This window comes from Botrytis fragariae (genome assembly GCF_013461495.1).
Source record: "Botrytis fragariae strain BVB16 chromosome Unknown tig00000001, whole genome shotgun sequence".
Taxonomy (NCBI): Eukaryota; Fungi; Ascomycota; class Leotiomycetes; order Helotiales; family Sclerotiniaceae; genus Botrytis; species Botrytis fragariae.
Window position 1 is genome coordinate 3,496,600 of NW_023500987.1, and position 14,191 is coordinate 3,510,790.

At 40.0% G+C, this 14,191-nt stretch overlaps 3 protein-coding genes across 3 annotated transcripts; 1 reads left to right on the forward strand and 2 right to left on the reverse strand.

Moving 5' to 3' along the window:
- Window positions 1-733: 733 nt before the first annotated feature.
- Window positions 734-1,832, reverse strand: Bfra_001067 (putative c-4 methyl sterol oxidase protein; the record flags this gene model as incomplete). The annotated part of the gene is made up of 3 exons (XM_037331507.1): window positions 1,705-1,832; window positions 1,483-1,626; window positions 734-1,393 (listed from the first exon to the last, which is right to left on the reverse strand). The coding sequence occupies exons 1-3, from the start codon at window positions 1,816-1,818 to the stop codon at window positions 734-736; spliced, it is 918 nt and encodes a 305-aa protein (XP_037197840.1). The 5' UTR covers window positions 1,819-1,832.
- Window positions 1,833-3,567: 1,735 nt separating this feature from the next.
- Window positions 3,568-5,070, forward strand: Bfra_001068 (putative squalene monooxygenase protein; the record flags this gene model as incomplete). The annotated part of the gene is made up of 1 exon (XM_037331508.1): window positions 3,568-5,070. The coding sequence occupies one exon, from the start codon at window positions 3,568-3,570 to the stop codon at window positions 5,068-5,070; it is 1,503 nt and encodes a 500-aa protein (XP_037197841.1).
- Window positions 5,071-9,550: 4,480 nt separating this feature from the next.
- Window positions 9,551-10,463, reverse strand: Bfra_001069 (putative profilin protein; the record flags this gene model as incomplete). Its single annotated transcript, XM_037331509.1, has 5 exons — window positions 9,551-9,685; window positions 9,843-9,986; window positions 10,163-10,247; window positions 10,315-10,330; window positions 10,451-10,463. The coding sequence occupies 5 exons, from the start codon at window positions 10,461-10,463 to the stop codon at window positions 9,551-9,553; spliced, it is 393 nt and encodes a 130-aa protein (XP_037197842.1).
- Window positions 10,464-14,191: the final 3,728 nt, after the last annotated feature.

Genomic DNA, 14,191 nt, shown 5'->3' on the forward strand with positions numbered 1-14,191 from the left:
GTTGACATACAAGGATAAATAAAAAGCCAAGGTGGGAATCGTATGTATATCTGTACATACATACATACATATATATAAAGAGCTTTTCACCACATTTCACCACATCACATCACATCACACCACGAAAAGAACAACCCGAGGTAAAGATGAATGAATGGCTGTAAGAAAGGGCAGGAAGAGAGTTTTTCATGTTTATTGTATTAATATACATACATACTATATGATATGATACACAGTGTATTGGGCGTTTTTGGGAGGGCTTCTTCCATTCCCTTCCCTCCTTCACTTAAAAGATGATCAAAGTATGCATTTCAGTGGATTCATTAAGAATGTTCCATAAAAAAGTATTAATTAGGTATAAGTATGTATGTAATCGATAAAAACGAAAGAAGAAGAATTTCATACATCTCCCCCTCTCCTCTTCTCCTAACCCAACGCCTGCATTACATGTATGCACATCTCTGAACAGTGATTGCATTTCCGGTAAATTCGCGGAAATCTACAAAAACCATACCCTTATTACCAGAATATAACTTTGTGAATCTCTCATCTATCATCTCTCGTAGTCATCTATTTTTTCTGTTCATCCATCCGGATGGACGTGCATCCACAACCTAGATGGATAATTCCTATTTCCCAGAATCAAATGAGCCCATTGAAGTGACCTATGACTTGATATGTACAGCCTTCACTTTCCCATTCGTCTGGGGCTGAGATAAGGCGAAGTAAACATTTACAGAGCCTTCTTTGCAATCTTTGCTTCCTTCTCCATCTTTCTCTCTCTTCTTCTCTTGGCAGCTTCAGGTCCACTCTCGGTATCCAAAACATAATCCCACCATCTGAAACTACTTGCGTAATTTCCGATAAACTTCTCATGATGAGTGTCGTGATGTTCAGCACCAGCCCAGAAAGGCAAGAAATGATGTAATGACCAAGGGAATTCGTATCCACTGTGAGCATCAATTGCTTGGAAGAGTCTGCACACGATCCAAATATACATAGTCAAAATGTGAAGGTTTCCAGTGAGCATAACCCAGAGAATTGGAGATCCGACAGTGCCGAGACCAAGAACCATAACTTCGATTGGCGATGCGTATTCAGCAGCGAGACCAAAGGGTGCAGAGTATTGATGATGAATTTTGTGGATTTTCTTGTAGAGCCATCCGTAATGCATGGCGCGATGCATCCAATAATGCCAGGTGTCTTCTAGAACGAAAAAGATGGCGACTTGATAGGCAATGGTGAAGAGAGATGGGAAAGGAACATCGGTACCCATTCCAAAGTATTTTGCCATTGGGTGGAAGAGGTAAATTTGAGGAAGTTCGACGGTGAAATGGGAGAGGAGAACGAGTTTTGTACATGTCCATTGTTCGGCGGCAGTAGGGATTTTATTCTGGAGAGGAGTAGTTAGTGACTGTTGGGTTGAAGATATTGATGTTGATGTTTCTGTATATGTGACGAGAGAAATTGGAAGTGTCTTACCCCTTGAATCTTGTATTTGTTGAAATAAGGAATTTGATCGATGATAATCCAAGGAAGACTTCGACCAAAGTAAAAGACTTCATGCATCACAAAACTCATGATACCGGTGGCGAGGACATCATTTTGCATGTAGGCATACCAACTCTATTGAAGAATTAGTAAGTGTATTTTGGAGAAGATTGAAGATACATCAATGGAAAGGAAAGGCAAAGAGAAACTTACCGCCCAGAGTCTTTCAAATATGTTGAGATGAACATTGTATTTACTCAACTCATCATAAATACCTAAGAAGGTTTCGGGAGTTGCAGAGATGGTTGAATTTGATAAGATGTCCATAGCTGCGAATTTAGCTATGGAAGAACGAAGGAAATCAAAAGATTGAAAGGAATTGTTGGTGTAGCCAGAAGGAAGAAAAAGAAGGAGGATATTGAAGTAGTAAAGTAGAGGTGTGTCAGGGTAGAGAATGAGATTAGATTGATTGATCGATCAATTGATCAATTGTTTATTTTAATATGGATCCTTTCCATTTGCCTGTCGAACCACAATTGGTTATCGGAAGGGAAAACTCCCGGTAAGGTGTAGGGTACGGCTCTTACCTGATTGGGTAAAGGAGAGAGACGATTGATATTTGTTCGACCGTTTTGGGAGGACGTGTCACGTGAATTGGTGGTACGGCTTGCGTGGATCGTGCGGAGTGTGATCTGTCGTGTTATCGGGATTTGAGATGGCGATGAATGGGATGGGATGGGCTCGGTGGGATGATTTTGATGAGTGATGAAGTGATGAATGAGCTGGTGTTTGAAACAGATACCAGATATTTGATTGATGATTGGTTGTCCGGGATATGAAATGAATCCTACGAGTCCATCAAGTATCGATTACCTAAGTTCAATGAGACCTAGATATCGCACAATCACCTCTTCAAGTCATCATCACACTTCACACTTCACACTTCACACTTCACTTCACACTTCACACTTCACACTTCTCACTTCTTCGTGTTCGTACCTGAAAATCCATCATGATCCAATCACATCCCTAGCATCTTTCCCAACTTTTACCCCTTTTTTCCATTCCCTGCATATCCGTACTAGTGCTTGAAAGATTTCTTCTGGAAGATGTTTATGTAATCCCTCTTTTCAGTTTTTCACTCGTGACTTGAGCCACTTTACTTGAGCCACTTCACTTGAGAAACCTTCACTCTTCACTCTTCCACTCTTCCACTCTTCCACTCTTCCACTCTTCCACTCTTCCACTCTTCCACTCTTCCACTCTTCCACTCTTCCACTCTTCCTCTTCCGATCCAAAGCACTCCCTCGCTCCCTCAATCATAGATACTCCCACGTGATATCCCAAGACACCTTCCTGTAGAAACTTTTCACCGATGCCAAGCCAAGATAGCTTAATCATCATCATCCATTGGAAATCTCATCCAATCATCTTCCATCCCGGGACATAGAAATCCCCTACCGCCACATTGGATTTTTACCAGGGGGTGCAGTAATAACCATAATTTTGATCTTTCATATGACAATAATCTACCCAGGTACCGCCCTCCATGGGCTAGAGAAGTCTAGAAATCAAAGAACAGAGAAGGCTAGGGTGGGAATTTCGATCGTAAGATTTTATGGAAATACACTCATCATCTATCAGTTCATCTTGACCCTGACGGATACTTGGGGTATCCAAAAAGAGTGAGAGAGAGAGAGAGAAATCAGCTCATTGCTTGCTTGTTTGATATCATTCATTGTTCATTGTTTTTATTGACACATACCTAGTACATACCCATACCATTTTGATTTTTGGAAGTCCCTTTTTTATACCGACAATTAATGACGGGATATGTTATATGTTGATTCTTAACATCCATCACTCGCTCATTCACTCATATGATTAATTGATTGATTGATTCACACTCAAGAGTCATATACGAAGAATTGCTGTCATACCTTCCTTCCTTCCTTCTCTTCCTCTTATAGCAGACATTATATCTGCACACCTTACTCACCACCTACATACTCTCATACCTATCTACTTGTCTACTTCTCTACAACATCCTCACACATACCAACCCCCAAATCCAAAATGTCAAAACCTTACACCATACAATCCGCAAACGAAGAAAGACGTCGCGTTTACCACGAAGCAGATGTAGTCGTAGTCGGCGCGGGTATATTCGGTTGCGCAATAGCTTATGCACTTGCCCAACAAGGTCGCAGTGTGATTCTTCTCGAACGTTGGCTTAAAGAACCTGATCGTATAGTCGGCGAACTTCTCCAACCGGGTGGTGTTTCCGCTCTCGAAAAACTTGGACTCGCACATTGTTTAGAAGGGATTGATTCGATAAGGGTGAAAGGATATGAAGTTATATATCATGGTACACCCGTCTCCATACCTTATCCACCAAATGCCGGCGCGGCACAAGAAGGAGGGTTTAGAGGATCCGAGAATGAAACGAGTACCAGGCCAGAGGGAAGAAGTTTTCATCATGGAAGATTTATCTCGCAATTAAGGAAAGCTTGCGCGAGTCAACCCAATATCACAATTGTCGAAACAGAAGTTACGGAAACCATAACCGGTGGACACAGCTCAACTCAAGTCCTAGGGGTCCACACACGAACTACAAATCCAACCACGGGCGAAAAAGAAGCAGATTGTTATTTTGGTCATCTCACAATCATCGCAGATGGATATGCCTCCAAATTCCGCAAGCAATACATCAACAAAACCCCAGTGGTCAAAAGTAAATTCTACGCTCTAGAATTAATAGATTGTCCCATGCCAGCTCCCAATCATGGAATCGTGGTCCTCTCAGACGTCTCCCCAGTCCTCCTCTATCAAATCGGCACTCACGAAACTCGCGCTCTAATCGATATTCCCGACAACATCCCCGCTGCATCTGCCGCTGCAGGTGGCGTACGAAATTATATCCATGCTGTCGTCCTCCCAGTCTTACCACCACAAGTTCGACCCTGTTTTCTCAAAGCCCTCGAAGATGGAAAAATTCCCCGCAGCATGCCAAATAGTTTTCTACCTCCCTCGACCCAAACTCAAAAAGGAGTTCTCCTCCTTGGTGACGCAATGAATATGCGCCATCCCTTAACTGGTGGTGGCATGACTGTAGCCTTCAATGATGTTGTTCTCTTATCCTCTTTACTTTCTCCCTCCAATATCCCCAATCTAAACGACACGGTCGCTATAAGTAAAGCTATGAAAGAATTTCACTGGCGTCGCAAATCTCTTTCCTCTATCATCAATATCCTCGCTCAAGCTCTCTATGCACTTTTCGCAGCTAACGATCCACAACTCAAGGCATTGCAAAAAGGATGTTTTCATTATTTCAAACGAGGTGGAAATTGTATAGAAGGTCCTGCAGGATTATTGGCGGGAATTATTAGACAACCGTTAGTATTGATTTATCACTTTTTTTCAGTGGCAGTGCTAGCGATTTGGATCTTGATGGGAGATATTATGGGAGGGGTCAAGGGGATTTGGAAGGCTCCGTTGGCGATAGAACAGAGTATGGAGGTTTTTTGGAAGGCGTGTGTGGTTATCGTTCCATTTATGTGGAGTGAGATGAGAAGTTAGGGGAGGGTGGATGTTATGATGTGGTGTGGGAAGGGAAGAAGGAAGTTGTAATGTTTGATGAAAGAGATGATGAGATTGCGGAATGTGTTTGATGATTAGAGATGCACATGGTACAATCAAGATGATGGAAGTTCTTTATGGCTAGTCATTCTATCATGTTCTATTGTGTTTCTGATAGCGAGCGAAGCTTTATGTGTTTAGGCATGTTATGGGCGTTTAATGGGTTAAAGAGGAAGGGAAGAAAGGGAGATGATGAAACAGAAGTCGCATTGAGATCCTTTCTTAAATTCGTAGAATACATCTGTATGCATGCATACAGAGTTCTTGATAGATAAAGAGGCAGAGGAACAGAGAGACAGATAGATAGCGATGGAGATCCTACATAACTTATAATGAACATAATAATACTCAGTCTGGTTTTGATATTGTTGTTATTGTTAGAGTTGTTGTGTGGTGTTGTATTATATCGTATCATCTCCATGACTTTTATTTAATCCATCCCCTCCATCTCCTTAATCTTTCTTTACTACTATCTTCATCGTCTACTATCTCCTCTATCTCTTTCTATTATTATTATCTTCTCATACTATTATCTTCTTCTCCTCCTACTACAACCTTCATCTAGCATCTAGTATCTGTGATCATAATCTCACAATCTCCTCCACCTCCACCTACAATCTCACCATCTCACCATCTTAGAAAACGAAGCGAAACCAAGCGAAGCGAATCCCTTTCTACTTCTCTCTCCCCCCTTTCATATTCATCTCCTTCTTTCTCTTTTCAGCCCTGCATCTAATTTCTATTTTTCTATCTAACTTTTAATTTCTATTCTCTATTTAACTTCTACCCTCCATCTAACTTCTACCCTCCATCTAACTTCTACCCTTCATCTTATGTTCAATCTCTAAATATATATACTACTTAATCTATCAACTCTTTTTCGTTTACTTTATTTGCTTTATTTGCTTTGTTTATTTCATCTACTTCATCTTTATATTTCACATGTCTACAAACATAAATATAGATACAAATACAAATACAAATATATCTAATCAACTATCTCTCTAGATAAACAGAAAAATGAGAATTATTAATTTACCTCTCGTCCTCGATCTCGATCTCGATCTCGTTTCCTTTTTCTTTTTTATTCTTTTTGGTTTTTTGAGTTCTTAGGTTCTTAGGTTCTTAGGTTCTTGGGTTCTTAGGTTCTTATTCTTGAGTTTTTCTTAGGGGGGGATTAATTTCTTCATTTCTGGATCTCTTGAGCTTTTATATATTGGATATGAATCTGTTTTCTTTTTTGAAACTTGTTACTAAATTTCCTCTTGAGTGTTTGTTTTTGAGTGTTCATTTTTGAGTGTTTACTCTTGAATGTCTATTCTTGAATGTTTACTTTTGCCATACCTACTCTTGTTATACCTTTATTACTTTTTATCTCGATTTTTGTTTTTAAAGGGTAGATTTCTTGATAGTCTCTTTTAAATACTCTTTTAGATATTCTCTTATACTCTCTTATATACTCTCTTATATACACTTCATCTATACCTTAACCTACCTCAATCCTCTCTCTTAAACCCTAAATCTACTCCCCTATCTTTCTCTACACTACCCTTCTTCCCTTTTTGTATCATTCTTTCCTTTTCCTTTTCTCTCCCCCTTCCAATACCCTTCCCCATTTCTTTCTTCTTCCAAACTCAACTCTCTCTCATTATATCCTTTCATTTTTGCCCTATCTTCTCCTTGTATATCACCACATTTTCTCCTCCCCTCCTTTCAACCTTTCACTCTCTTCCCTCGAAATTCTTCATCCCCTCTCATCCTCTTCATCCCCCTTTACTTCTTTCTTTCTTTCTTTCTTTCTTTCTTCCACCTTTGTATTTTCTATCCTTGCCTCTCAAAGTCCTTTGTTTTTGTTCTTATTTCTAATTCTAATTCTATTTCTATTTCTAACTCCATTTCTAACTCCATTTCTAACTCCAATCCCCCAAATCTTACTCGCCTCAATACCTCAAATAGATTAGTTACTCTTATCATAAGTATTTGCTATTCAATAACTATTTGATAGTTAATACTCAATACTTTTACTCATACTTATACTCAATACTCAATACTCAATACTCAATACTCAATACTCAATACTCAATACTCAATAGCTATCAACAATCTAAATCTAAACCTAAATCCAATTCACTTATAAATATCCCATTCCATCTCATTCCATTTATCAATATCATACAGTATTATATTAGATCAAATTATCAAAAATCAGATCATCAACCTCACACCCTCACTTCACAATCTCACAACCTCATAATGTTATAGAAATCCAGAAATCCAGAAATCCATTCATTCAAAGGGAATACTCAGAGAGAAACTCGTCAAAGCCTTAGGAAGAGTAAAGCGGAAAGAAAAGGAAAGGAAAAGGGGGAAATGAAGCCCAGATATCAATATCAATATCAATATCAATATCAAAATCAAAGAATAAAAAAGAGATACATCCATTTCTTCCTCTCTCCCCTCTCCTTCCTTTCTTACTACTATACAGAAAACCAGTCATCTCACTCTATCCTCCTTACTACATCGAGAATTATCCATAACCTCCCTTATTCATATCATTATCATCATCAATCATCGTCATCTACAATCTCCTTGATTCATTCTCAACCTCCCTCCTTTATCATTCTTCCTCTTCTTCTTAGCCAATTCTTCTTTCTTTTGACCAGCTCTATTTAGCCAATATCTCTTGTTTATCTTCATCTCCAACCTCATCCTCTTAGCCACTTCTTCATCCTCTTAACCAATTCATCCACATCCACAACCTCCTATATCATTTCCCTTTAGCCATTTCGTTCTAATCAGCTTCTTTATTCTCAACCTTATCCTCATCTACAACCTCATCCTCATCTTCTTAACTGATTCCTCTCACTGGCCAGTTCCTCTCAACCAATTCCTCTCATTTAATTCCTTTTAACCACTTCCTCTTCCTCTTAGCCCCTCGATCCTCACCCACAGTCTCCCTTCTTCATCATTCTTCCTCTCCCTTTTCCCAATTCCTTTAACCAATCCCTCTTATCCACCATCTTCCTCATCCTCTCATTCAGCCCCTTTCATCATCCACATCACCGTTCTCATCCCCATTCTCCCTCTCCCTCTCTCCCTCTCTCCCCCTCTCCCTCCCCTCACCCTCTCACTAGCCAAATAGCCAGCAATACTATACCTACACACCAACTAAGAAATACTCAAAAGTATCATTAAATTAGTAATATTATATTGTATCACATCATATCACACATCACATTATATATCACAAACAACATATACACATATACACATATACACATATACACATATACACATATACACATATACACATATACACATATACACATATACACATACATATAAACATTTAATACTAAACTCTCAAAATATTGAAATGTCAACATCAGTAAAAATTAATAATAATAAAAAGGAATATTAAGGAATCACTCATGCTACCTTTCTCGCTACACTCCTATACTACCCGTCTCCCCCTCTCTCTACACCCCCAATATCCTCTCCCTCTCCCTCCTCTCCTCCCCTCCATCTCTCTTCCCTCCAACACAGAAAACATAATCATTTGATATTCTAACATTACAAAATTCTAACATTACAATACAAAATAACATAAGAAAGTAGTAAATCAATAAATCAATATATCAATACATAGAAAACTAGCTACCTACCTACCTACTACCTATCAAATTCTCACTTATTCACTCTCGCCTTTCCCCATTTACTTTTTTACTTATCCATCTACTCACCCCCTATTCATTACTCACCCACTCACTCACTCACTCACTTACTTATCCATTACTCACTCACTCACTCACTTACTTATCCATCTACTCACTCAATCACTCACCCCCTACTCCCATCTTCCATCCCCAAGAATCTACAATCGCCTACACAAACCCCAAGATTCCACACTCACTTCTCTCCTCCCCCTCCTCTCCTTCCATATACCAAATCAACCATTCGTACAATCACATACCACCCAACTACATTAATAAAGAACGACGAGATAGATAAATAGATAAGAAGATAATGTATAGTAATTGATTTTAGAATAATTTCATTTGTATATGAATCATCCACTCATTATCCATTCATATACTTCATTCATGAAAAGAAGATTTAGTATCTTTACTTTCCTCCCATATTCCCCCTCACCCCTCACCCATCACCCATCATCCATCACTCTCACTATCATCCATCACTCTCACTCATCACTCCATCCACTGATTCTCCATTCATCTACCTTCCAATCTGCAACCCCCTAGTCTCATCTCCAAACATCCATCCATCATAACATCATCATCATCATCTTCATCATCGTCATCACCAACTTAGCAAGAGATCAAGAAAGACAAACAAAAATCGCAGAAAAAATTCGGCAGATGAGAAAATCCATTGTTTAATATTTAGCAGGATAGGATATTTAGTAGCCAACTTTAACGAGATAATCGACCAATTTTTGAACAGTCTCTGCGGTGTTTCCGGCGATCATTGGGTCGACGTATCGGGCTACGATGATTGCTTGAACGGTTTTACCGATGACGAGTCCATCTTTGCCCTAAATTTTGGAGAGTTGAATATTAGTAGAGATTCCGTGTATTGATTTGATGAGGATGTATTTGAACATGTCGTATATTGTGGTTGTGGAAAAATTGTTGCGAGTTTGGAGATGATGATAGACAAGGCTGAGATAATCTATGAAAAGAGAAACATACCTTTCTGGCATAGAGCACCTTATTATCATCCTCCACCTTTGTGAGAACATATCTCTCGCCTGCAATGTGTAAACCATTTGCATATAGACTATCGGTTTTACCATCAAGTCCCTTTTTGACCTCAGTCATCTCTTCAGGGGTGATCTACATGATTTATGTCAGCGCCTGATATCTGAGTGAGATTTTGTATACGTGTGCTCTATCCGCATTTTCTGATCATAAACCCATCTGCCAATGCCCAAAAGTAGCCTCGCAGATGTATATATGAAATGGGTTCGAAAGCGGGATAGATGTGATATCGAGAAAAGGTAAAACCGTACCTGGAAATCAGGACTGGTGGCCCAGCAAGAGGTTCCCTCCAAATTGTAAATAGCTCCCTTCTCAACATGTCCGCTTCCGCAAAGACTATTATTCCCATCAGTTTCCTATTCGCTTTTATTTGTTCTCGTGGTTTGTATGATGGATTTCGTACCTTGAGTCGATATAAGCTATTGAGAATCATCAGTAAATGCTTCTTTCCCACAGGATTCCAAAGACATAGAGGGGTTCCAAGGAGGGGTAACAGCACCCTCAGCTCCACCATTTCAAGAGGAAAAGATTCAACATACCCTGCCACGACATCTTTCAGAGAGTTAGATTTGTTGATGAGAAGATTCTTTCGTTAAATTCTTGCGATGATTTGGATATCACCGGATATTGATCGAGGTAGTGGGAAGATGAGTTGGTGATAAATTTTGATGGTGGTTGGATCCAGTTTATGTTTCTGTAGAGTAACGTGAAGGTAGGTCGTAGGTGATATACCTCGCTTGTTTAGTTTGATGGCTGGCTTTTGGTGGGGTTGGTTGAAATGGATGAGTTGTTGTTTGCGGTGTGTGAAGAAGAAAGTCTTGAGAGATGAATGGATGCAATCATATAAAGTGGTACCTTTTTGTTTTTGTTTTTGTTTTTGTTTTTTTTTGTTTTTGATGGTAGTTGTGGTTGTGGAAGTGATTATGGTTGTGGTTGTTGTGTTGTTCTTGCTATTGCAAGATGATTGGAATATGGAAGAGAGAAGAGAATAGGGACGGTGAGTGAGGAAGGATCACTACGTACTTAGAGAGATAGATGATATATTACTTTGAATGCAGCAGGAGACGGGAGTATAACAATACATTCAATTCAATCTGACAGTTCAACACTCTTTGCTAGCTAGGTATCTTGCCTAGTATCGCCCCTCAAGATCTAAACAACCATGACCGAATATCATATCCCCATTAAACGACACATCCCGCTGTCAAAGCAAAATAAAGCATAGCAGTGACGAAATCGATGAGGCTTATTTTGTGTGAAGCTCTCCTGAAGGATCTCGATTGTGAATGTATGGCTGCTTTACTTATGTCCCGGTCGATGTAACGTATAATAAGACGAAGAGCATCTGAAGCTTTTGTCAAACTTGGAAGCAGTGATATGTAATCTTACGACGAGTAATGTAACGGGAGCTGTAGCTACGCATAGCTACATTACATCCAACGAGATGGAAGAACGGCTCTGATCTCTGAGCAATGCAATGAATGCTATGTTATGCATAAGTTTCAGCAGTCATCTGAATAGAGCAACAGATGCAGCATCGGCAGGTATCCCGCATGCCATGCTCGGCTCAAGAACATTCACAAGTCTTCACGCTCACTGACTTACAATCAACCTCAAGTCCTCAAGCTCACTGACTTACACTCATCCCCAAGTCTTCAATGGAATGTTCCGCCGGTGAGCAAGACATGCATCGTGAGATGGCAGATGGAGTATCGATGATTCATAACTACGGACTCAATCCAAGCATCATACTTGTACGTGGCAATCGACTCCATTCCCTTCATAAAGAAGAGTCCCCAGCGGAGGGAAATTGAATGGTTTTGGATAACACATGAACGGTGAACCTTATATCTTCAACATTGGCGCCATCACAGATCAAAGGGTAGTCTTTCCTCTCGACACAACAAATCGAAACTGATCTCAAAGAGGAACCCCGATTCCGAAGAGCCGAATTAAGATTTTACTTCATCAACCTTCATATCGACGAACCAATTAATACACTTTCTCTCATTTCACCTTTTCGGTCCATTGTCAAATTCTCCGAGATATATACATATAAATTTGGCACAGTCACGCGTATACAAAACGGTGGTCGTCGTGTACATTGTGGATTTTGATATCTTTAAAATTGCTATTAATTTATGAGACCTCATTTCTGGATTTCCAAACCCGTTTCCGGATCGTGGCAAATCTACGGCGACATGGAGGATTTCATGAGAATTGTCGGTCCAGATACTTGGGATTATATTGTACAATTTTCTTCATAATAACTTTCGTGCAAATACTTCTTGGAGCCCGAGTCCAGACACACCAAGGTATCTACAGAAAATCTTTACCCCAATCTAAATACAACCAGTACACAACACAACCCCTCCAAGATCAGCACACATCATACGATTCTCCCCAAACCCTCGAAAGTCACATCTTATCGTCGCAGATCTTTTTGAAACCCGCTTGGTTGATAGGCTTGCCAGGCTTGCCCACCATTATTTCCCAAAATCTTTTTCACGAAAAGGCATTCCTTCCATCGGGGAGAATTTGCTTCGTCATCAGAGATTCATCAAATCACCGGGTTCGAGGCTTTGGAGGTGGAGACTCGCTGATATCTTCTCAATGAAGCTTTTGTCTTGATTCTCGTATTGAGTGGGATAATGTAAGAATGTATAAATGTAAAAACTGCGTCGGTCTTGGAAAAGGAGACAATGTGATATAACATCGTTGCTATACAATTTGGTCAGGAGAGTCCAATTTTCAGCTGGCTTCACCAAGCCTATCAATCATAGACAACACAACAGCATTCCCCTCTTCGGCGCCTGGAAATTACCTTTACTTTTATCGTTGTTGGTCTGCAGGAGCCGCGCCCCCAGATCGCATCTTTGCGAACATATACCGGTTGCTACGTTGTTCGAAAACCCTGGCTACTGGCTACTGGCTCTTGGATATTGTAGATCTTACGGAATGGTTGTTGACCTGTGATTGATACATACGAGGATGTGATTTGCTTGTTTGTGAGCTTAAATCTTTGTACTATGGATAACCTCATTTTGTCAAAGACTTGTGTGTAAAAGTAATTTAGGAAAAATTATGAATGCGACGGAAATTCTAGAAACTAGAAATGGACCAAATGATCATCGAGATGTTTTCAAGAAAGGAAGGTCTTGGTAAAGGCAAGGTCTAGGGCTTGCTTGCTTGCTTGGACTTCTCGATTGTTTCGTCTCATCGCAAATTCATGCGATGAAGGAGGTAGGCGAGACAGACCCTCGAGAGACTCTAATACTAGGTATTCCAAGATGCCCAGTAAACATGGAGATCATATCCATGAAATGCTTGTGATGATCGTTGCCTCAAGAACAATCTCCTTCCTAATATTCCTGGCTCCTACCGTGTGGACTACGGAAATGCAGAGCTGATGTTACCGCGAGGTCAGCGGAGATTTAAGTACAGATTGTACTTGGATAGCTGTACCTTGCCTAGTCTGTATGACGATGGGGTACTAGGTAGATAGGCAACGGGTTCTTCGCCGTTTCATTAGAAGAGGTATTAGATGCGAGGACTAAAATGACCAAACGGTTCGATGTCCAAATGGCCAAATCCAGAAGATCTAACTATTCGAACAACCCCAATTCCAAGAGACGAACGCCATCATAGGTCGCGTCTTAAACATTCAATTTCTTTCATATATACATTTGCAGACTGCCTTACCTATGGAGCCGCTTCATCTCATTCGAGCTTCCCACATGAAAGACCCCTCTTCATAACAATTTTGGCAATTATATCTTCATCTTATCATTGGATCACAACGAGGATTGTAAGATTAATGCATCTCCACAACAAACCTGGTTCTAATCTCTGGGATTCTGATACGCGATCTCATTCGCTTGTCTTCACTGCCAGCATCCTCAAGGCCTCAATGAACAAGGAAGACAAAGGTTACTATATATTTTTCAACCACATTCTACCCAATGCCAACGGCCAATTTTATATCAATGTGTATAACACACCGGATGTAAGAACATTAGGGATGCATGTCAAAATAGCAACCTTATATTACCACACAACCACATTTTGGGTTTTGGATATCCCAAACATCTTGAAATCCAATTTCCTTCCAGAACAATATCTGTAGTAAATTCCCAGTGCCAGTCAAAACAATCATTTGGTACGGAACGGAAAATCTTCCCTGCTCCAAATCACAATCCACCAGGAATTTAGGAGCAAATCATCTAGACATCTAGACTCAACAGCTGGGCAATCTCATCCCATGTCTAAAAGGGCTCAAA